Below are 24,871 nucleotides of genomic sequence, written 5' to 3' on the forward strand. Positions count from 1 at the left end.
ACCCTGTTCTAGCCAAAAGAATTCTGGGTTCAGTTCCCAGCTCTCTGTCACTGACTCATCATGTGATCATGGGCAAATCATTTCACCTCTCCGTGCCTCTGTTTCTGACTTACCTACCCTATAAGGGGGGCTTTGGAACTTAATTGATTGACATAGTAACTCACTTTGAGATGTGCAGATTCAAGAACTGCGAGGTATTGTTATAGGGGCATGTGGCATTCCTCTTACCGTATGTTGTTCTTTAGCCTCTTGGTGCAGTGTGGACACCGGAAGGATGTTGGAACCTTGGGGAAGTTCAAAAGCTGAGTCACTTTGCCACCATCCCTGCCATAGTAGAAATCATCTACCAACATGATGAGTTTGCTCTGGGACGAGTCACCTGCATTTTCACTTTGCTCTGGAGCTTTAGCAGGTGGAGACAATGCAGGGATAGGTGTGGAGGAGGGCGGTGAAGCAACAGCTGCAGTTTTTTCTGGAGATGGAGGCTTTGTAGGCTGAATATTTGGTTCAGGTTCCAGGGATTTTCCTTTCTTGAGGAATTCAACCATTTCAGGGCAGCAGTACTTCAGGAAAAAGAAAAGCCACACTAATGATTAGACTGTACGTAACAGTTACTATATCACTACACATACAACGTGGGCTGTGACCTCATTGGTTCGCACAAGCTAAGCAGGCTGGGCCTCATGAGAGCTGGGATAGGGGCCCCCCAAGCAACCTTCAGGAAGTCGTGAGGTGAATGCTCTTCCCTCCAAGTCAGTATGGCTGGGTGAGACTGGTGCTAGGAGGGGCAGTGCTAGTGGAGGGACAGTCCTTTCTAACAAGATATAAGACAAGGTCCTGCCTGCCTGGAGTTATTAAAGATCCTGTGGCAGATTTTCCATTCCCCCATCAGATCGTCCTACCCTTCTGTGGGGGAGAACACTGTTCTTCAGTATTGCCCTATACAATCAACAGTACTGACTAATGAATTCTTCGTCTCAGAATGGTTACTTACACACATATGTCCTCTTAAAGCCTCAGTCACTCGAAATTGGGCATTGCATCTTGGGCAGACTTTCCGGCCACCATCTTGTAAATCAAATGTGGGGACAGGGGAAGAGCTGACTGTAATAACAATAACAATAATAACAACAATAATAAAAAACTGGATAAGCCAGAACTGGAATCTGATACTACCCCTACATTTCAATAAAAACTTGGACCTAACTTTTGGCCCTATTGAAAACGATTCATTTCAAGAGTAATAACGTTAACTGCTAACAGGACTTGAGAGGAGAGGTATGAAAACGTGCAGATTTATGACAGCTCATAGGAGATACACTGCACACTCAGCATTTCCCAGAACACAGTCACTAGTGTCCTAAGAACTTCCTGATAAACATCTTGCAGCTAAAATCATCTTCTCCCACTACTCCAATCACACTCCACTCTCCTTGTATCCTTTCATTGACTTCCTCCCCCCATCCACATCAAGTTCAAACTCCTTGTCCTCACCTCCAAACCAGGGCAGAAGTCCAGAATCTGGATGGCACAAAAGGTGGCTTAAAGCCAACTTTTGCCTCACTCCCACTGAGATGTGCCTTCTGTGCAGGAGAAGTAGCACAGAAGCTGCCCCTTTACATGTCTGTAAAGAGCTCTGTATGCCCATGGTGATATGTAAATAATAATTCTAACAATGGTAGCATGTGCATCGATAACACTGAATACACAGTAATAAATACAAGGAGTAATCAGGAACTCACATGATAAATATAGAACACTCACTAGGAAAAACTTTAGGGCAATGAAGACATGAAATTCAACTGTATAGCTGTTTAACATGTCTGTTTCCCCTTTTATATGCAATCTAGATAACATGCTTAGTTACTTGTTTTCTGCTTCAGAAACTGAGTGTTAGGAACATCTTTAAAAGTCTGTGCTTTCAGCAGAATCTAGAAGGCTGCCACAGACCATACCTTTCAGCGATGAGGATGAGGACTCTGAAACACTGGATCTCTGGGAACCATGTGCAGGGCTGCTATTAGAAACCACAAGTGGACCAGAGCTCTGGCCTAATGAAGGAATGGTATTCAGTGTGTTCACCAGCTTAGCAACCTCATTGCTGTTCTCTCCAGTTACTCCAGGTCTCTTCACAGTCACAAAGCTTGCAATGCTCACTGCCAACAGAAGGGACAATGGAGAAAAAAAAATTTAGGAACACAGGATCTGATATACCAGGCAAGACCCCTCATCTATCATGTCCTACATCCTGATATATCAGATCAAACTATGGATCTAACATGTCCCCCATCATCTACTGTACCACATAAGACCATTAGTCCAGTAGTTCTGGTATCCTGACTCTGACCGTGATCAATACCTGATTCACCAGAGTTGTACAAGGAGGGTTGGGGGAGGACAACACTCTTCTGACCCCCTCCAGCTATCAGCTTACACTATGAAACACAAGATTTGTCCTGTGAATAACTATACATGTTATTGATTGTCATAAAAATTATCCACACCCCTTTTCTGAATCTCACTGCAGTATTTGACTCTGACCTCCTAAATGTAATTACATTGTCTGGACCTCTTGCTGAAAGAAGCAGTATTTTTATTTGTTCTAAAAGTTGTTTGCCATTACTTTTGAACAATCCATCATTCTTGTATTATTGGACATCATAATAAAGGAATGACTAATTTCCGTTGTATCCTTCTTAATCTTAAAAACAGCTTCATATATAATGTTTCAAAACACACAAATAAGCAACACTCTGCGTTTCTTAGGGTCTTTCATCTGAGTATCTCAAAACATTTTATAAACACGAATTAGTTAATTCTCATACCCATCTGGGATATATGGAAGGATTATCCCCATTTTACAGATGGGTAAACTGAGGCACAGAGCAGTTAAGTGACTTGCTCACAGTCACGCAGTGTATCAGTGACAGAGTCAGGAATAGAACCCAGGACTCCCACACTCTAACCACTAGGCCACATATTTGAAGATCAAATTATAAACACTTGAGTCCCACTGCTTTCCCATGGGAGGTCTTACCTAATTTGGGGTTAGTAGCTTGACTGGATTGCCCTGGCTGCTGCACAGTTAACTGTCCAAGTGTTGTTGGCTGCGTTGAAGTAGGAGTTGTGGAGGTGCTGGGAGTGGACTTACTTTGCTGTTGTGCCTGGGACTGTGGTACAGTGCTCCTGATGGTAAGCGTGGCCGGAATGACCGTAGTGAAAGTGTTGGTAGTGGGTCGGACCGGCATGGTTGTACCTGGTCTCACCTGGGCCATTTGAGAGAAAACCTGAGGAACTCCAACGGTTGGTTTAACAAACTGGGTACCTGGGGCTTCAAAAAGAACAGAAAAACTGGTTAGATCCTATGCTCCCACTTGATGTGTCAGATATCTAACTGCTTGTTTCCCAGCAGCATTGAGCTCCCACAACTCCCACTAACTTCAGTGGAGGTTATGAATGCTCAGTACCTTTGAAAATAGTTTCACTTTCCAAGATGAGTGAAATGCAAGGGGAAACATCAGAGAGTGAAAACTACATTTTCATATTCTTCCCTTTTTAATAATTTTGGGTGGGATTTTCCAAAGTAGCACAGTTTTCAATGGGACTCATACTCTTAGTCATACAGACCCTGATCCTGAAAACTCTTACACACGTGCTTGGCTTTACTGCTGTGAGTGAGACTACTCACAGTAGGAAAGTGTTTGCAGGACCAGGGGCTTAGGTGCTTAAGAAAAATCCCACTCTTCAAGGGCTACTGGAAACATAGATAAGGAAACAAATTTCAAGATATAATATTTTTAGTTTATGTTCCTTTAGTTGGATAAACGCTAAACAACAGATTTCTACCACATGCCAGTTTAGTCTGTTTCAACTGATACACTGCTTACCTGGGACTAGGGTAATGGGTCTAACTGTTTGGCCTTGCTGTACGTTCAGAACAATTCCAACCTGATTCATTGTGTTTTGTACAGGCCGGACATTCCTTACTGGAAATCCCTGCATTTAAGAGGCAAAATTATTTTTAACATATTTATTTCAACAAACCAAAAACAGAGATAATCAGTGTGAAGTTTACCTATCACAATGTGGCGTTAGTTTCTGAATGGTCTTCCCAAATTACTTCTTTGAGGTTTGCTAGGTATGTTTCGGAGTGGAAGAGACAAATTCAGCAACCACAGCAGAACCAGTATTTGGTCAGTATGAAGTCTTTGCAACAATTTCAGTTGGCATTAGATCAGATCCTATATTTGCAAAGTCATAAATCCGATTTCTCTTCCTGTAAAAATCTGCTCAAAAAGATCCTCTAACCCCAATCTCCCTCCCACCCACCCCAAAAAGGTAAAGGTGAATGAGGAATTTTCACATTGACAGCACTAGTCAGAGTAAGTCATATGAAGTGATCAGAGTGACAAACTGACATAAGTATTAGCCAAGGCTGGCTATTCTTCCAAGCATTTTTATTCTCAGTTTTCCACAGGGTGTTTGTGTGTTTGTTATTAAAATAAAACTAACAAACAGAACTGACTGATCCAAGAGCCCAGGCTCCTCTGTGCCAGTCAATGGACCAGCACCATTCCCTTGTGTTGCCATAAGTACTGATAAAAAGGACTTTAAATATAAGTGACAAGTATATCGTTACAGAAGTACTTAGAAGTACAAATATATTGTGGAAATACTACTTATGCATTTTATAGGTAAAAAATACAAGTGCAAGTACTTTCAATGACTGTATTCCCTGGCCAATATATGAACAACTACCTAAATAATATAAGCACATAGTAGAAGAGAAAGAAAAAGAGCAATGATTAAACTTTATTTATATACACAAAAGAGAATGGAACAACAATGAAAAAAAATTACTTAAAAACGTAAATAAATGTCCTTTCCATTATATAATTTTTTATATATATTATGTACAAACAGCAGCTCATTGGATGACATGGGCATTTTCTTCAACAACAGTAGACTCTTGAACGTATCATCCTGAAGACAGTTCCTTCTTGGCAAAAAGATTTGTCTAGCACCACTGAATGATCTTTCCACTGGAGCATGATTGGCAGGGTAGTATTAAATTTGATAAAAAGTTTAACGACTACTGGATATTTTTTCAGTTGATCAAATTCATGAGATGTATCACTGAGGAGTTGGATACCAACAATTCTTAAGTGGGAATCAGATGCCCCTGATCATCAAAGCAGTAGAAATTAGTGGCATCTTTGGATGTTGTCACTTGATCTGTAGGCTTTGGTAGGCTATCACAACAAACCAGATCATGTAAAAAGAACTTCCTCTGAAATTTTTCTTTCAATCTGATTCAGCAGCCAACGCAACTTTAAAAAACATCGGTGTAGTACAGAAACAACAACAAATGACTTTGCACTTTTGTTAGTCACAGCTGCATCAAATGTCAAAATACGTACAAACCTTTTCTATGGCCTTCTTTCACATTATCTACCAAGCAAGAATTGTATTTTGGAAAAAATGAGTCAAGTCCTGATTTTAGCACAAGCGTGGTAGGCAGAACCACACCATAGAAAGACTATGTTCTCCTCCCCTTAAGTTTGTCAAGTCCAGTGGCAACTGCGGACATCACCTCCAACAAGTCACCTAGAAATTCCAGCTCTGTGTTGGAGAATTTTGGCAGTGGGAGACGCTCTAACACAATATTAACTCTATCAGGCATGTTGTAAATATGGTGAAAGCTATTGAACTCTGAATTCCATTGCGTAGAGGTAGGTTTGGGGATTGTTTTTCCAAGCGTGTCATTCACAATCTCAGAACTCTTTGAACTCTGGTATGCAGTGTTGCTTAAGACAGAGCACTTACCCACCACACTTCTGAAGAGACACTTGTATTGAGAGTTCTTAGCAAGAGTCCTAGAAGCATCAGTAGTTGCTACCAAGTTCAGAGTGTACGAAAAACAGTCATATGTAGTGGAAAAATATGTGGTGGTAAAATATACATGAACAGTCAGCAGTATCGCTTGTCAAAACTTCATCAATACTCACATGGCTACATCTATCAGAACGTGGGGTGTCCACTTGTTTACTAGCATCCTCCTCCACTTTCTTATCAGCATCATCCTCCAACACTCCAGGTCCTGAAAACAGCTTGAAGGCTTTAACAAAACTGCTAACACTGTCTTTGCCAAGTGTTATTTTTATTGAGTCCAGATCAAACTATGAGTGGATCTGAGTCAACAGAGAAGTGATCTTATTGTTACCAATGTGTTCCAACAAAGTGTTGGAAGCCTAAGACTGCAGACTCTTGTTGGATTAGTAGTCAATCCAGTGACAGGTAATACCCATGTAGCTTCTCGCCTGACGTGTCCACACATCTCCAGTTGTGCAAACATAATGTAGAGATGCCAATTTGTTTTTTATGCTTTCAAGAACCAAGTTGTATTGTCCCGGTAGTTTAATTTTTATTTTTTCGGGTCACATGACAGCAGCCTTGGGAATAATTCCAGTAAATAAAGTGCGAAAGCCACACCCTTCAACAGTTGACAGAGTCAGCATATCACTAATAAAATTGAGAATTAGCATGTCTATTTTTTCTTTGGACACTGCTCCATCACAGAGTCATTGCTGCAGAAAAGTATCAAAACAGGGGGCCTTTCACTTTGGGGTTTCCCCAGATGCTGTGAACAAGTCATCAATAGTTTGCTTGCATCCAAAGTCCTTTTCTCCATGACTTCTCTAAAAAACAAATACAAATCATTTTATTTTATTCAGAGCAACTATGTATATATTAATTTGTAATTATTATTCTGCTCAAATACAAAAGGAAAAACAAATGCTAAGTTGTGTATAAAACATACCATAAATACTGCTTGGGGTCTGCGTTTTACAAAAAAATGAATTAGAGTAAATATGGTATTTATGGCCTTTTCTGGCCTAGTAAATCACAATTTCGGGAAACATATCAAAACAGCAGTTCAAGAAATAATAAATATGTCCAACTGAGGGGAAAATATAGTGAGCAAAAAATGGAATGAACCATATTTAATTAATAATAATTATTTACCTGCATGTTTGGTGAAATCTGAGAACGCCTTCTGTTGTCTGTGAATTTTTGGTTTGCACAAACTACAAACTGCTTCGATAAAGTTCCCATCATCTTCAACAACATCTGAGAAGTAAGTTCTCACTACAATCGGCAACACTATTTTCAGACGCCATTAGTGACTGAAGAGATATTTCCAGATTAAAGAAGACTAAGAATATTTACAATTCAACAGGAAATGAAACAGGAAGTATAATCAATGATACAATGACTGGCAGTGGTGGCACTAGGCGGAAGCTGACAAAACAATTCCTTAGGCCCCAATTTCCCAATAGCCCCTTCAGCATTGGAGCATGCCCAGTACCTGGCAGGCATTTCTTATCCTACTCTGCAGGGTATGCAGCTACTGGGCTTGTTTTCTCAATGCAGCACACTGAGAGGTATGTGCCTGCCTGCTCTGCCCCTTCCCCCATACTGACTCACTCCTCCAATAGGCTGGACCTGTCATAGTGACCAATCAGAAATGAAGAGGGCAGGGCCACCACCCTCCCTGGCTGGTGGAACAGCAGGAACAACAGAAAAAAGCCCATGGCAGCTGGAACTGAGGGCCTAAAGTGCCCAACCCAGGACAGTGGTTTCTGGGGACGAACCAGAATCCAAGACAGTTTGAAAAAGAACTTGCAGATTTTTTTGATTTTTTTTTTAAGTTACTTATGATTTAGGTATCTTCAACAGCACTTAAATACAAGCACGAAGTACAGAATACATAAAAGTACTTAAGTACAGTTATGCAGAGTGCTTCAAAATATTTAAGAATACTTAAGTACATGGGAACAGAAAACTCACCTGTGTTGTTATGAAGATAGGTTGGCTGCTCACTGGTGAATTAGTAACATGGTTGGCATTCTGCATCACCTGAACAGGTCGTAACACTGGCTGTGTTACCATTGTGCCTAGCCCCGAGGTTGGGTTCTGGGTAAGGATTAGTGGCTGTCCACCTTGCTGAACAAGAGGGTTGCCAGCTGGAAGAAGAAAAACAGAAGTAGTTGTCAAATAAGATCTGCTTATTTTACACACCTTAAATTTTTCACACAGATTCCTCAGTGACTAGTTTTAGCCTCCACAATTTGAATTAGTTACACAGAACACATTTTAAAATATATTATCAGAAAGACCCACCTCGCCCATGCATCATTTTACTAGTCTGCACATCTGAGATTTTCAAAGCTGTCCAGGGAACTGGGCATCCAAATCCCACAGGCAGTTTAAAAAAATTTCAAAGATGGATTTCTCCTACCCCCCAATATAGCTGTTGAACATTGCTCCGGCAGCGTCGTGAGACTAGAAAAGTCTCCGAGCTGACAAGAAGAGAATTCCCCTGGCATGCAGGTACTACTTCAGGGTGAGGTAAACTGTCACAGGACCTCTCACAAGCCCCAGTGTAAGGGGTGTGCCAGTAGAACCACAATGCACAGCATCATAGAAATTCTGGGCAGCACTGCCAACCATAGGCAGTCAGAGATGGCTGAGGGCTGCCCTGCCCCCTAGAACAACCCAGTACTGGGAGGGCACAAAAGTGACCTTAAAGCCACCTTAGCCCCTCTTCCTGCTCCTGGACAGTGCTTGCATGTGCTGCACATCCAAGAGACACAGTACACAAACTCACTTTCAGCCTTAATATACAGAAAAACTATTGAGCACGTTTGGATCACACTAGAGCAGGGGTCAGCAACCTTTCAGAAGTGGTGTGCCGAGTCTTCATTTATTCACTCTAATTTAAGGTTTCGTGTGCCAGTAACAAATGTTAACATTTTTAGAAGGTCTCTTTCTATAAGTCTATAATATATAACTAAACTATTGTTGTATGTCAAGTAAATAAGATTTTTAAAATGTTTAAGAAGCTTCATTTAAAATTAAATTAAAATGCAGAGCCCCCCAGACTGGTGGCCAGGACCCGGGCAGTGTGAGTGCCACTGAAAATCAGCTTGCATGCGTGCCATGGGTTGCCTACCCCTAGAGTCATGAGAATATCCTAAAATACTTTAAGGCCTTTGCCCCTTCAGTTCAGAAACTCACTTTTTAAAAAAAAAAAAATTAAAAGAATGGTAACTCTTTTTTTGCCTAGCCTACATGCTGGGCTTAAGACTGTGACAAAGATAGTATCTTGTATCCTTTGAATTCAATATCCTGATATTACATGGTATGTGAAATATTCCATCGCAATCCCTTTGGTCTCAAAGAGTTATTATGCACCTAATGGGTCTCCTTGAGGGAATACCATTGCCTGTTACTATTATATGCAGTGCTGGTTTTGCTACTCTTGTTATAGTTGCCTAACACTTTCCCTTATAAAATGGCATTTTCAGTTGCAGTTAATTTTGCAAGATTTTGACTGTCCAGGCTAAATTTTTCCATGACAGGTGTCTGCCTCAGGCTGAATTTTCTTAGGAAAGTTTCAGCATAAAATGGTTCACCATTTCAGAGAGAGAGAGAGATTAAAAAAAAAAAAAATGTTGTTCTACTCGTTAGAAAAATTCTTACAGTGTTTTGTTGAGAAGTTCTAACATCTATTGGCTATGTAGCAGGAACTTTATATTTGCCAGAGGGATAACAGGGACGGGAGTGAGGTCAAAGGGTCAAACAAAGGGAACCTGACGGGGACACCCAGCAGAGAACCCCGGACAGCACCCACTGCTCCTCGAAGGCGTCAAGGGAGCCAGCGGATGCCGCCCAGAGGAACTCTGCCGGATGAGTGAGCGGATGGAGGATCGGAAATAGGCCCCACAGTCACAGGAGACCTCATCAGCCAACCTCCTCTCCCTGGTTTTACAGATGACCGTTTTAGCCAGGGCCAGGAGGAGGTTGACTAGGAGGTCCCGTGGCTTTGTGGGGCCACGGATGGCTCAACAGAGGTTTGTTAGGCACTGACTCCATTATTCTCCAAAGATTCTGTCTGCACCATCCCCATACAGCTCCTTTATGTCAACCACAGTGACCAGGCACCATTCCCAGAGTGCAACTAAGTATGTTCAGTCTTAGGGCTGCAGGGAACGTAGGGGCTTAGCAGGACTGTCCCTGAAACTGCCCCTCCTGGCACCCAGAGGGCTGCTGTGGCACCAGAACTGAGAACAGGGAGATAGTTTCTCCTGTGCGCTCAATGCTTCTTCAGTTGGCACCCAGGCAGCACGAAGGATGGAGAAGGAATAGGAGGAAACAACCTGACTGCACAAAAGAAAGGGGCTGGGAAGGAGCAAGAGAAGGGAGAGGAAGACGGAGCAGGCTAAGGAGACAGATGCCACAGGGAACTGGACCAGAATGGGAGAGGGACATACTAGGAAAGGGGAAAATAGGGCAAAAAGGTCTTTAACCACTGAAACATACTCTGCTACAGAACCTGCAATAGACCTCAGGATTCTGGAGTCCTATCATACCTCTGTTGCCACTAAATAGCAGTGAAACTCACTGTCAAATGTGCATCTCATTATCCTCCATGTGGGCTAGCCATCTGGGGGAAATAAGTCTTGTTAACTGAAGTCTATGCTGTGGACCTAAAGGTGCCAGTCTTGCTGATGACCCATGTGGGGGTCAATAAAATTCCATGTGATGGAATTTCTGTTTTGCAGTTTACTTGTTTTGTTTTAAGCTTAGGAAGTTAAATTAAAAAAAAAAAAAAAAAAAAAAAAAAGTTATGTCAAAAGAACATTGTGGTTGCAAAGTTCAGCATGTAAAAGTTAGATAATGCCCAATTAAGGTTGCACAGGCAACTTTAATTCACTCCCCTTGTGCATATACATTATGATACAGACTTTAATTACATGATCACAGAATATATTTTCCACAGAATCTCTCCCTCATTCAGTGAACAGACTAAAAGGTGCTCTGGGAATGAATCAAGGTTGTGTAACAAATGAGGCCGTGTCATCTGTATGAACCAGCCTCATTTGTTGCAGAAGTTGGAAAGTGTGTAGTGAATGAAGCAAAGAACTGAAAAGAGGAGAAAGTGGGTTTTGTGCTTATGGCAGTTGAATGTAACCCTAGAGAACAGGAATCTATCCCTGCCTCTCCCACTGAGTTCCTGTCTGATACTGGGTAAGTCACTTAATCCAAAAACTTCTCACAAGTGCCCACTGGATCGTCGTCATTTTCTGGGTTCCCACTTTAGAACACCTGAGACCTGATCTGAAGAAGTGCTAAGAGCTCACAACTGCAACTGAAGTCAATGGAGCTGTGCTTTGAACATATACAGTGCTATAAAAACACTAAGTACTCTGAATAAAAATCAAGCCTGTGGCATCTCAGGTTGGGCTCCTGAAATGAGTGGGGCATTTGACGATTTTGGCTTCAATCTGTCTCACATCCTCATCTGTAAAATGGGGGATAATACCATCTTACCTGACAGGGATATTGCAAAGATGAAATTCATTCACTAATGTTTATGAACTACTCAGATACCACAGTGACGCATTTCAAAGAAAAGCCCACGAGGAAATTTATAATATTGTATTCAGGATTTAAATTTGTGTGCAGTAAAAAAGGCATGGGGTCAGACATTAAATGATGAGGATAAAAAGAAGTATTGCATAGCTACCCATTCGGTCAGCAGCATTGTTCCTGTGCACTGATTGAGGCAGGGGTCCTGCAGAAAAAACAGTGTGATCATGCAATTAGAGAGTGTATCAAAATGCCAAAATAAGATTGTATAGGTAAGAACTCGCCAACCCGAAACAAAGGAATTTTGCTGGGATCTCTTTTTAATGAGTATTTCATATAGTACCATTGGCAATTCAGTAAGAAGTGTTATTCTTCAAATCAGTACTGAACTAATATTAGCAGGTCTGTGCTCGAGGATATGTTATCTTTCAGAAGAGTTATAAAACCAAGGTCCTGAACAATCATGGTCATTAAAGATCCCATGGCAACATTTGTACAACAAGAAGAGTTAGCAGTAGTATCTTGGCCAAAATCCAACTAGAATAGAACGTTACATACGCTGCAGTAACTGTGGTTCTTTGAGAAGCTTTGTCCACAAAGATTTTGCTTTTAGTGGGCACACCCCATCCATGCAAGATAGGATTATTTTGGTCAGCAGTGTTAGTTGGGGCTATGCCTGTGCTCCAGTTGCCCTTGCACCTCCCACACTCCCAAGCGCATAAAGGGCAGATTTCAGAGTAGCAGCCGTGTTAGTCTGTATCCGCAAAAATAACAGGAGTACTTGTGGCACCTTAGAGACTAACAAATTTATTAGAGCATAAGCTTTCGTGGGCTACAACCTACTTCTTCGGATGCATCCGAAGAAGTGGGTTGTAGCCCACGAAAGCTTATGCTCTAATAAATTTGTTAGTCTCTAAGGTGCCACAAGTACTCCTGTTATTATAAAGGGCAGAGTGAACCCAATCACCCCTCAGTTTTTTCACCAATAGAGAATCCCATAGAAGTAGGAATTAGTAGAACTGGGCAAGGAGGATAGGTTGTGTAATCTGTGTGGACAACACATCTCGAAGAACCCAGTTAATATAGAGGAAATAATCGTTCTTTCTTCAAGTGATTGCCCTGACAGATTTTATTCTTGGTGACTAAAAAGCAGTGTAGTTGTCCCATTGCTTGGAGGTGCATATTAGGAGTGCTACTTAAATAAATGACTGCAGAACAGCCCTACTAAACCAGCATCTGATCTGGAAGCTTCTACTAAGGAACAGTGTCTTGTAAGTGTGTGGATTGGACACCATGTAGCTGCCCTACAAATTTCAGATAGAGACATTCCTCAAACAGGCAGCAGAGGTTGCCTGAGCTCTAATAGAATGAGCTCTCACCTTGCTAACTCTCAACATATCCTTAGGCAATTGCAAACATACCTAGGTAACCTCTGAGAGGATACAAGTTGTCCTTTATTTCTATCAGCAAAGGCCACAAATAGTTTGGGTGTGAGCTGAATGATTTAGTTCTAAGTAAAAGGACAGTGCCCATACTACATCAAGTGTGTGAAGTTTAACTTCCCCTTGGGCTGAATGAGGTTTGGGAAAGAAAACCGGGAGGTGAATGGATTGGTTTTCATGGAACTGAGAGACAACCTTGGGTGAGGTCTAAGAGTGAAAATGTCCTTATGAAACATCATATAAGGAGGACCAGTCATGAAGACCTGAGTTGCCTCTACCCTTTGAGCTGATGTAATGGCTATCAAAAATGCAGTCTTCATTGACAAGTGGTATAGTTGCTAAGAGCTCAAAGTGGGGATCATCAATCCTGCTAATACTATACAGTACGTCCTCGCTATAATGCCCTTCATAATAACGAACCTTCGGCTATAAAAAACCCGGTCCCTGAATCCCACTTCGAGCTCCACAACTGCAGTGGAGGCTGACAGCTCCTCTAGCCCTGCCACAGCCACGAGGCTGGAGGAGCTGTCAGCGGCCTCCTCTCCTCTCGCTCCTCCCCCCCACTCCCCTCCGGGCAGCAGGGCTCTTTCACTATAATGAACCACTGGCTATAACAAACAAATGGCTTGGATCCCGACAGGTTCGTTATAGCAAGGGTGTATTGTACTGAAGTCCCAGGAGTGTGGGGCGCCCAAACTGGAAGAAAAGCCATGTATAAGGCCCTTCAGAAATCTTGCCACTGAGGGTGGGAAAATACCCTGTGACCCCTAGATAGGAAGGTGATGTTCAGATATTACTACTAGAGGGAGCCTTCTGGAGCTGATGGAAAGCCCAGATTGTTTCAGGGTTACCAAAAAGTCCAGTATTGGTGATTTTAAGGGAGAAAGCTGGTGGTGATGCCCACACAGAAAACCTCTTCCATTTAGCTTTGCAATTAAATCTAGCTAAATATTTCCTGCTTTGTAGAAGAATGTTCTGAACCTCAGCTGAACAGCTTCTTTTGGTGGATGTCATCTAGCCAGCATCCAGGCTGTCAGATGTAAGGAAACTGTGTCCAGGTATGGGATCTGAATGGTGATGTCCCAGACCATGTCAGGCAGAGCGTAGGTGAAGTCTAGCATGCTGTACAATGTAAGTACATGTGTTCTGGAAGTCTGAGACATGTTCTCACTCGTGTTCCTGCAGGAGTTTCACCTACATTTTGTTTGGAATCTCACTTGATGGTAATCTCTTGCTGATCTGGAGCCTAACAGTGCTCCTATAAATTCTGTACTCCAAATCAGTGTGGATTTTTGTCTGTTGTCTGCCACTCGGATATAGTTTTGTAGGTATGATCATTTCTCATGCTCTTGCTGAAGTCGAATGTCTTGCTCGCCTCGCACCAGAGGTTAACCAGAATCCGGCCGTGTTCCTCTGCCCAGCTAGCAGTGTGCCTGTTGAAGTAAGGCTAGACTGTGATTCCTTGTCTCCTCACATAAGCTGTCACAACCTTGGTGAATGCCCTTGAACATAAAAAGAACATCAGGCTATACTATCCATTCTCAGCAATGGGCATCAAACCTGCTGCCTTGTGGAAACCCCAGTCTGTGGGGCAGCAGAGGACCATTTGCGATAGTATCGGTCTCCTCTTCAGTTGGCTCCGAGGTCCTCCGCGGCCAACTGTAATATTGGATAGAGGAGTGCTTTATGAAGGATGGCTCTTGAAGTGACTGCTTCCTCCTTGGGATCGGGATATAGATGCCTGAAGAGTGTAGTCACCCTTGAATCCTTCAAGGAGTAGAGAGCCTCATCCATTCCAGTGTTGAAAAGTTTGTTACCCTCAAAGGAGAGATCCTCAATTGTTGCTTGGACCTCCCTGGGAATCCCCAAAGACTGATACTATTACCTCCTCATGGCTACTGCAGCAGCCATTGTGAATGCTGTAGTGTTAAACATGTACAGCTCAACCTGTAGGGAAGTGTGGGCAGTCAGCTGTCCCTCTGCCATGACAGACTTTGTGTTCTCCTGGGGTTCCTTGAGAAACTTGTTTATAAACTAAGACAACTTATCCCAGTTTAAAAAAAAACGTATTTCGAGATGAGGGTCTGATAGTCACCCTCATCCGGAAGCTAGCTGACAAATATACCATGCAGTTGAAGAAGGCCCCATTTCTTATCCTTTTTTCTCAGTGTGGACCTAGGAAGTCCCTGCTGTTTTGATCTCTCCTGAACTGCTGCCCCTACAAGAGAACCCAATGCTGGATGAAAATAAAAATACTTGAATCCCTGATCAGGAATGTGGTAGTCCTGGTCAGCTCTTCTGAATGTAGACAGGTTGGATATTTTTTGCAGGCTCCAGTAGCCCTTTATTAATGGGCATGGCAAGCCTGACTAGCATAGAGGGATGTAGAACATCCATGAGTTTGTGCTGCTTCTCTCATATCACTTCAAGGGCTACATCTAAGGTTTCTGCAATATTTTTCATCAGGTCCTAGAATACCTTAGACTCATCAACTGAGGCCAACATGGGTGAACTCACTGCCTCATCCAAGGCACAGCAGGCATCAAGAGTGCCCATCATAAATAGGCATCAAAGCATCACACAAGGAACAGGTCTTAAATCCTGGTGACTTAGATTCTGCAATAATGCTAGTACCCCAGCACAAGGGGAGGGATGTAGGCTAACTTATCTAATTATATAGAAATAAAACCAATGGGTGCAAAAAAGAGAAAACTTCACCAATCAGATATTATACACAAGGCTAAGAAAAAAAATGACAGAGTGTGCAGCGCAAGTAGACATTGCAGGGTTCCAACTCGCTGCCATGGGCAGTAAGAAGGAAGTGAGGGCCAGTTGGGCCTGCTTTTCCCTTTATGCAGTCAGATGGGGAGGTGTGAGGGCACCAAGGGTGACCACTGACCAAAAGAATCAGTCTCCTCCGTGTGTGTGTGTGTGCGTGCGTGTGCCAAAAGAATCAGTCTTCTGCACGGGTGTGTGTGGGGATCAGTGTGTGTGTGTGAAGCATAGCAAGAGTCCAATGTGAGTGGACAATCACTCGAATTAAATTATAATCTGCCTACCAAAATTCCCCTTGTAGTTTTAACTGGGCATAGTATTCTCTCTCACTTCCTGTCCTAAACTGTTGTATTTGCTGTATCCTGTCAGGCTGTTGTTGCGTATTAAAGATGGGGAAAATATTCCCTTATACTGTTTCAATATTTTAAGTGTGTAAAACACTTTGCTTCTTGGGGTGAAAAGTGCTACAGGAATGTAAATTATATTTTTATGTGACAGTGAAATTATTGAATCAAAACTGTCACACTAACGTGGAAGATGGACACCTACCACATTTTCATAAGGGCATTGCTGCTTCTTTTTTTTTTTTTTTTTTTTTTTTTTTTTTAAATTAGGGAACACTGTCAAAGCTGGCAGAAAATATTGGACCTTCTAGCTATATATGTAAACACCAAGGTGGGGCACAGAGGTAGAAGTAGGAATAATTGAAGGAAATAACAGGGAACATGTAGACTGAATGCCAATTTAAAATACTTGCTGGAAGTGAGATGTATTTATGAAAATCTCCCCAAGGAAAGTGGTGGAAGCCTAATCAATTCAGACATTTAAAACTGAACAGTAGGGAACAATCCTGCTCCAGCAGAGAAATGGACTAGAGGAACCAACAGATATTGTCCATCTTTAACTTTTGCAATTCTGTTATTTGATTCATGGACACACAAAGGTACCGCTGTCCACTCCACTATGTCCTTCTACTCCCCTTCTTCTGAAGGAGAGTTAGGCCATGTCTATACTAGTGAGCTTACGGCGATGCAGCTGTGACGCTGTAAGATCGCTCGTGTAGCTGCTCTAGGCTGATGGGAGAGAGCTCCCCCGCTGACATAGCACTGTGCACCCTATCCCGTATGCCTGCAAACGTATGTCGCTTAGGGTCCCCCCCACACACACACACACCTGAGCGACATGAGATTTGCCGACAAAAGTGGTAGTGTAGACATGGCCTTAGAGTCTAGTACATTTTAATACTGAAAAGGACAACATGCCCATAAGGGAATTCCTTCACAGGGTTTGTTACTGTAGGGTCACAGGCCCAGAAGCTGACTTTTTAATCAACATGGTGGATCTTGTTTAAGAGAAGTTAAATTTTAGGTCTGCTAGCCTGCATGCAGCATTGAATAAGAAACAATAATGTATTGGCTAGGAGAAGATGGATGAGCTTTAATGGACTTCTGCAACTCTATTTTGGAATTATTTTTAATGAGTGTAAAGCAAAATGCAACAAGACAACCTAGGGATGTAAAGAACTAACTGCTGAAAGCTGGGATGGCTCCAAACATGGCTCGTTTCTTGAGCCTTCAATGTAGTCTGCAGTTTATAACAGGATTTGACCCTCACAGTTACTGGGCCAGTAGATATTGCAGGGATTGTAGAGGTGACAGATGTCCCTCTGGCACTTTGCCACTTCAGTCCCTTCTGGCAGCAAGCCTAAAGGGATTCCCCTGTGAGCCAAAGTCACATAGTAAGAGATGGCATCAGCTCAAATAACACCACTGCTCCAGAAAGAAAAGTCCACATTCACAGCCAAAGAATTTTATTCTTATTGGTCTTAAAAGTTAATTGGCCGAGTTTTTCTCTGTTCTACCAGTAATCCAATTGATATTAATGGAGAAGTATGACAGCAACCAAAAGAAGAATGTAGCCTAATGTATGTAAACTAATGGGCTCTAGAGAGAGATAGAAAATAGTCATGTTTCTACAACTCCGTTCATCTCAAGGGATTGCAAAGCATTTCACAAACTTAAACTGATATTAGCAACAATTAAAAAAAATACAAAAAAAACCCCCCACCACCACAAAACTAAATTTAGTAGCAGTTAAGGTTGATGGACACATTCCATCCACTTAAAATCTTAAAAGAATGGAAATAAGAAGTTAAGACTTGTGCATTCCTTTCCACTTTCATATTGCCTACAGCGCTCGATAATGCACTCCAACACTCCACAAGACTTTCACTTCCATCTCCAACAGATACCAAAAAGCAATATATATCCCAACTTCATCAAACTCGCACTTCAGCACAATGGTCTACAGACAGTGGTCTCATATACTATTATATCAGCACATCCGACAGTCATGCATTCCATGCATTTGGGATGTTATTCTGCCTCAGTACCGTGTGGTCCTTGTTAAGCTTCCCCCTCAGCTTCTTCAGAGTATTTTCCTCTTACACACACCTCTTTAGTTAAAAGACTTTGCATCAGAATTCTGTAGTAGCCATAGTGTTACTTTTTAGGCCAAATGTTGGCCAAGAAATTGTATGAGCCCTCAGACTCACTCCTCTTTAGAGCAGGGCCGGCTTTAGACCGATTCCCCCGAATCAGGCCCCGCGGGTAAGAGGGCCCCGCGCCTTAGGCTCATACGGCGGCGGTCCGCTCCGGCAGCATTTCGGCGGCAGGGTGTCCGCTCCGGGGTCTTTGGCGGCATTTCGGCGACGGGGGGTCCTTCAGTGCCGCAGAAGATGTGGAGCGGACCCCCTGCCACTGAAGTGCCGCCGAAGACCCGGACCGCCGCCGGGTATTCGAATCGGGCCCCGCAGGTCCTAAAGCCGGCCCTGCTTTAGAGCATCCTGTGGCAACCATAGGTCCCAACATACAGTATTCCACCGTGATCTGAGAAGTAGGCAAAATATTTAGATGCAGCTCGTACGCTCCTGTGCCATTGCCATCCAGAATTGAACAGAGTTTTGGCAACACATGGAATGCTGCACACTATAATTCTTCATTCGTTTCTATGTCAGGTAGCCTGTGACTGAAAGACAGTCTACAACACACGCACACACACACACACACACACACACACACACACGATAGGGACCCTCATTTGGCTTGGCTCAGTCTATGTGACTGAAGTTTTTAATCTCTTCCTTACGGATTAAAAGAAACAGAAGGCAGAGACATTTGCACAGTGCCAATTGCTAATGCATTTCTGTAAGCCAGACCAAAAAAACAAAAACAAAAAAACCCAAGGTCTTAGTTAACTGAGACCACACCTCTTCCTTTTAATATAACTGTTGGAGAGACAGATATGTAGAAATGTAATATCAGCTGTTCATGGCCAGGGCATTAACAGTACTGCAAGCATCTAATTCATTAGGAAGACAATTTTATATACTTCTGTGATTTACAGAACACATACTGAAATTTTCTAACTAGCCTGCAGCATTATGTTAGTAATCTTGCTAAGCCTCCAATGTTCTAGATGCCCAAAGGGTTTGCTTGACACATTCAGACTCTATGCAGCAGGGACTGAGAAAGGAAGAGAGAACAGTCAGGTTTCATTTTCAGATGAGACGTTGGAGCTTTGGATTAGAGTATCATGGCAGCAGTTTTCCAAGATTCTTATTTTTAGACAGCCAAAAAAAAAGGCGGGGACAAAATAAGAGTGTGTCAGACTTTGGCAGGACTATCATAGAATCATAATAATTTTAGATGTGACAAAAAACTATTCTAATTCAATTTCTGTGGCTCCAACCTGTTAGAAGATATTTGGAATCACTTGGATAGTGACCACCCCCTAAGTTAAAAAAAAACACATTTTTGATACTCTTCTAGCAAGTTCAGATTTACTGATTAATGCATATTTCTAACAGACTTTTAAAATATTGAATATTATCAATCAGTAACCCGTAAGCTTTAGTTTATTAGTGTTAATCTAATTAGCATGTCAATACCACAAGGATTTGTATTATTTTTTTGTGATTGATTTAAGGCATCTCCCTAATCAACCTTTATCATTAAAACTATTAAATATTTATCACAAATATGCTATATAGTGATTCTTAAATATATATGGTATTTTTTCAATAAATGAATTACTACTTCAAATAAGGTATAGCACCTGTCCTATTACCTACACATATGATCAATTTTTCTATAAAAAAAATTGGTATCTGATTATTAAGTAGATTTATTGGAGACTGAATAATAATAACCGTGCATTTATACAGCCCCTTTAATCCCAAAGGATCCTAACACTCTTTATTAACGTAATACATTGAAATACAAAGTATAGAGAGAAATTGCTTTAGCCACCTCTGAAATTAAACACGGCAGCTGCTTAACAGCACACTGAATGACAATTTTAGGATAGGAAGTGAAGAAGAATACCATTATTCAATTCAAACAGCAGGAAAAGTTCAAGGAAATAATATTATTCACATTTAAAATTGGCCAATGCACCAGTTTAATATCTCTACTCTTCCAAAATGCAGCACTGGTTCTGTAGTGACCACAAGTGGTCAAGACCTTTGTTTTATACCACATCTGAAAGACTATACAACTGGCAACAGCAGTTTCCCCTAACATGCTGGGGCACTGGATTCAGCATTGAATTAGAGAAAAGAGAAGCATCTACTCCACTTCCAGCAGAAGAGGTTACTCATCTTGTGCAGTAACTGAGGTTTTCCGAAATGTGTCCCCCTGAGGGTGGTCCACTTCAGGTGTCGGTGCGTCCCGGCACCACTGATCAGAGATTTGCGGTAGCAGTGCCCAGTTGGGACGCGCGTGTGCAGTAGTTGTCTCGCAGTACCATTGGCGCTTCATCTTAGCACTCGTGCGGCCCGACCCCCTCGGTTCCTTCTCTACCAAAGTAGAGGGGAGGAGGGCGGGTAGTGGAGCACCCACAGGGACATACATCTTGAAGAACCTCAGTTACTGCACAAGGCGAGTAACCTGCTCTTCTTCTTCTTCAAGTGCTGTCCCTGTGGGTGCTCCTCTTCAGGTGACTAGAGCAGTACCCCATTATGGAAGGATGGGTTTCAGAGTTGGCTGTACAGTTGAGGCTAGTACCATAAGGCCAAGTATTGTATTGGCCTCTGAACTCTGAGTTATTATGTAGTGGTTTGTGAACGTGTGTACGGAAGCTCAAGGGGTAGCTTGGCATATTTCTCTGACTGGAACATTATGTAAGAATGCGGTCCAGGCAGAAATTGATCTAGTTGAATGGGCTCTGATCCCTGTCGGGGTTCTATATTCTGTTGCTGGTAACATAAATGGATGCAATTCAAAACCCATTTTGATAGTCTGTTTCAAAATGGCTGTGCCCTTTGATCGTTCTTGGTGACTTACGGAAAGGTTTCATTCTATCTACGTAAAATGCTAGTGCTCTTCAAACATCTAGAGTGTGGAGAATAGATTCCTGTGTAGACCCAGCTGGCTTAGGGTAAAACGCAGGTAGATGGATAGGCTGATTGAGATGGAATGATGAAGGTACCTTTGGTATGAATTTAGGGTGTGCTCCCATAGTCATTTTGTCTTTAAAGAATATGGTACAAGGAGGATGGGCCATGAGGGCCCCAATTTCATCCACTCTACGTGCTGAGGTGATCGCGACCAGGAACGCTACCTTCATTGATAAATGTAGTAAAGAACAAGTAGCAAGTGGTTCGAAAGGGGCTCTGGTAAGGCCTTGGAGGACTAGGTTTAGGTCCCATGCTGATGTAGGGTTGCAGACTTCAGGGTACATGTTCTAAATGCCTGCAAGTAAGTGTTTCATAATGGGTTGCATGAAGGCTGAAAAACCATCTATCTTGTGGCGGAAAGCAGCTATGACTGCGAGGTATATCTAAGTGAACTAATAGATAACCCCAAGTGTTTCAAATGCAACATGTGCTCCAAAATCGAATGTATCGGCGCTGTAAGTGCTGATATGTGGCTGTCATGACACCATGAGGAGGCTCTCTTCCATTTATGGAGGTAAGTAGTAGCATGGTAAGTTTCCTGCTGTTTAGCAACAACTTTTAAACCTCTCCCAAACAGGTTAGTTTGTCGTGATGGAACCATAGAGGAGCCATGCCTTCAGGTGGAGTTTTCCCAGATTCGGGTGAAGAGCTTGACCCTCATCCTGAGAGAGAAGATCCCGACGGAGAAGAAGGGTGTACGGGGTGCAAAGTGCGGTTCAAGTATGGAAACCATGTCTGTCTGGGCTATGTCGCAGCTATCAGTACAATCCTGGCTCTGTTGGTCCGTATCTTGTATATCACTCTGGATAATAACGGTACCAGTGGGAATGCGTACAGGAGGGGCACATTCTATCGGATGACAAAGGCATCTCCTAGGGATTGCGGTCCTAGTCCTGCTCATGAGCAAAACCGTGGACATTTGCGGTTTTGTGATGTTGTGAACAGACTGATGTGCGATGACCCCCACATGAGGAATATGTGTTGTGCAATGTCATTGTTCAGTTCCCATTTGTGTTCTTGGGGAAACTGTCTGCTCAATGTGTCTGCCATTGTGTTCTGTTGGCCCGGGGAGGTACGACGCAGTAATGGCAATATTGTGGATAATGCACCAGTTCCATAATTTTATGGCTTTTGTGCACAGGAATGAGATCGTGTTCCTCCCTGCTTGTTTTGTAGAACATACAGGCTACGTTGTCTGTCATTATGCCTAGTGATTTGTTTCTTATCATTGGTAGGAAATGTTGGCACGCGTTTCAAACTGCTTGTAGTGCGAGTAGATTGATGTGTAATAACGACTCCACGGGAGACCATTTCCCTTGGATTGTGTGTTGGTTCAAGTGTACACCCCATCCGATCAGTGAGGCATCTGGATGGATGCTGGGTCTTGGTGAAACAGGACACCTGCGCACATATTGCATGGGTTTATGCACCATTGTAGTGACTATGACTTTTGGTGGTAGTCTGTTTAGACTGTGCTTGCGTGGTATGTAGACTGTGCACAGACATCCATGGAGACCGCGCACGTGTAGTCGTTCGTGCTTGATCACAAAGATAGAGGTCACCGTGTGTCCTAATAGTTGTAGGCAAGTGCATGCAGAGACCCTTGGACTGTTTGTGACTGCGGATAAAAGAGTGGTCATTCTGGAGAATCTGTTCAATGGTAACAAAGCTTTGGCTTCTATCGAGTCTACGTAAGCTCCGATGAATTCTAGTTGTTGAACCAGAACTAAAGTAGATTTCTTATCGTTTATTTGTAACTATAGGGTATGGAAAAGTGTCATACTCTTCTATGTGAAGTGTATTGCTTCTGCTCGAATGTCACCCTTCAATAGACAATCGTCCAAGTATGGAAATATCATAATTCCCTGTTTACGTAGGTGTGCTGTTACTATGACGAGGGTATTGGTAAAGACTCTTGGAGCCGTTGAGAGTCTGAATGGTAACACCCTGTATTGAAAGTGGTCTCTCCCAACTGTGAACCGTAGGAATTGTCTGTGTGCGTGGTGTATAGCAATATGAAAATACGCATATTGTAGGTCAAGGGCTGAAAACCAGTCCCCTTCTCCCAATGCCGGAATTATTGACTTCAGCATAACCATTCTGAATTTGTGGGTATGTATAAATTTGTTGAGTCTTGTGAGATCTAAAATGGGTCTCCATCCTCCATTTTTCTTTTGAGTCAAGAAGCAGTGGGGGTAGAACCCCTTCCCTCTGTGTTGTACTGGAACCCAGCTGTACAAGATAGTTTACTTCTTCTCATAGATGATGCTCGTGAGAAGAGTCCCTGAAGAGGGATGGGTAGGTGGGATGGAGATGAAAGGGATGGTATAACCAGATCGTACTATCTCCAATACCCAGTGATCTGTGGTGATGGATGCCCACGCTCGGTAAAATGGCCTTAGTCGGTGGCCAAACATCTGGATAGGTTGTGTAATATGTGCTGGTTGTTAGGGGAGGTCGATCAGACCCTCGACCAAATTGTCAAATTGCATCTTGGCCGGTGGTGCCTGTGACGCAGGTTCACCGCATCCACCACCAAGGAGTTTGGTTGAGGGGGCGAGAATAGGAAATCCATACCTTTATTGGGCACGTAATATTTCCTATCTGCCCCTTTGCCCGTGGGGGGTATGGGAGCTGGAGTTTGCCATACTGATTCTGCAGTTCCAGCAGGGCACTATTAATTGGTAGTGCTATCTTTGTCAATGATGCTGGGTGTAGTATTTTTAAGAGCTGATGTTGCTTTTCAGTCACCTCTTCCAGAGGGATGTTCTGACTTTGTGCAACCCGTTTGAATAAGTCTTGGAATCGTTTTGAGTCATCTGCGACGGTAGGCGGAGGCAGCATTACCGCCTCGTCCAAAGATGAAGATGGGTTATGGGCTGGTGAGCAGCCTTGAGTACTGGAATCCTCCAAATCCTCGGAATCCTCATGCGCCTCCGAGGGCTCAGCGGCTATCACTGCAGAAAGGCAAATCTATTGCCTCTGTGGGGTGTGAGGTCTTTGGGTCTGAGATCTGTAGACCTCCCATGGGTCCCATTGCACACAGTGCATTGGGAATGGCATAGGTGGGCACATCCATGGGTTAGCCAGCCATAGAATCATAGAATATCAGGGTTGGAAAGGACCTCAGGAGGTCATCTAGTCCAACCCCCTGCTTAAAGCAGGACCAATCGCCAACTAAATCATCCCAGCCAGGGCTTTGTCAAGCCAGCCCTTAAAAACCTCTAAGGAAGGAGATTCCACCACTTTCCTAGGTAACCCATTCCAGTGCTTCACCACCCTCCTAGTGAAAAAGTTTTTCCTAATATCCAACTAAACCTCCCCCACTGTAACTTGAGACCATTACTCCTTGTTCTGTCATCTGCTACCACTGAGAACAGTCTAGATCCATCCTCTTGGGAGCCCCCTTTCAGGTAGTTGAAAGCAGCTATCAAATTCCCCCTCATTCTTCTCTTCTGCAGACTAAATAATCCCAGTTCCCTCAGCCTCTCCTCATAAATTATGTGCTCCAGCCCCCTAATCATTTTTGTTGCCCTCCGCTGGACTCTTTCCAATTTATCCACGTCCTTCTTGTAGTGTGGGGCCCAAAACTGGACACAGTACTCCAGATGAGGCCTCACCAGTGCCAAATAGAGGGGAATAATCACATCCCTCAATCTGTTGGCAATGCTCCTAATGATACAGACCATAATGCCATTAGCCTTCTTGGCAACAAGAGCACACTGTTGACTCATATCCAGCTTCTCGTCCACTGTAACCC

At 42.9% G+C, this 24,871-nt stretch overlaps 1 protein-coding gene across 1 annotated transcript in view; it reads right to left on the bottom strand.

Moving 5' to 3' along the window:
- Window positions 1-24,871, bottom strand: part of POGZ (pogo transposable element derived with ZNF domain) — a 65,425-nt gene that overhangs the window by 23,574 nt on the left and 16,980 nt on the right. The window contains exons 4-10 of the mRNA XM_065420015.1: window positions 11,594-11,641; window positions 7,852-8,027; window positions 3,888-3,996; window positions 3,152-3,331; window positions 1,956-2,156; window positions 995-1,104; window positions 229-563 (exon numbers count right to left, since the gene is read on the bottom strand). Of these exons, the coding sequence (XP_065276087.1) occupies window positions 229-563; window positions 995-1,104; window positions 1,956-2,156; window positions 3,152-3,331; window positions 3,888-3,996; window positions 7,852-8,027; window positions 11,594-11,641 (1,159 nt within the window). The remainder of the gene's footprint in view (window positions 1-228; window positions 564-994; window positions 1,105-1,955; window positions 2,157-3,151; window positions 3,332-3,887; window positions 3,997-7,851; window positions 8,028-11,593; window positions 11,642-24,871) is intronic.

This window comes from Emys orbicularis, chromosome 20 (genome assembly GCF_028017835.1).
Source record: "Emys orbicularis isolate rEmyOrb1 chromosome 20, rEmyOrb1.hap1, whole genome shotgun sequence".
In the NCBI taxonomy this organism is placed as follows: Eukaryota; Metazoa; Chordata; order Testudines; family Emydidae; genus Emys; species Emys orbicularis.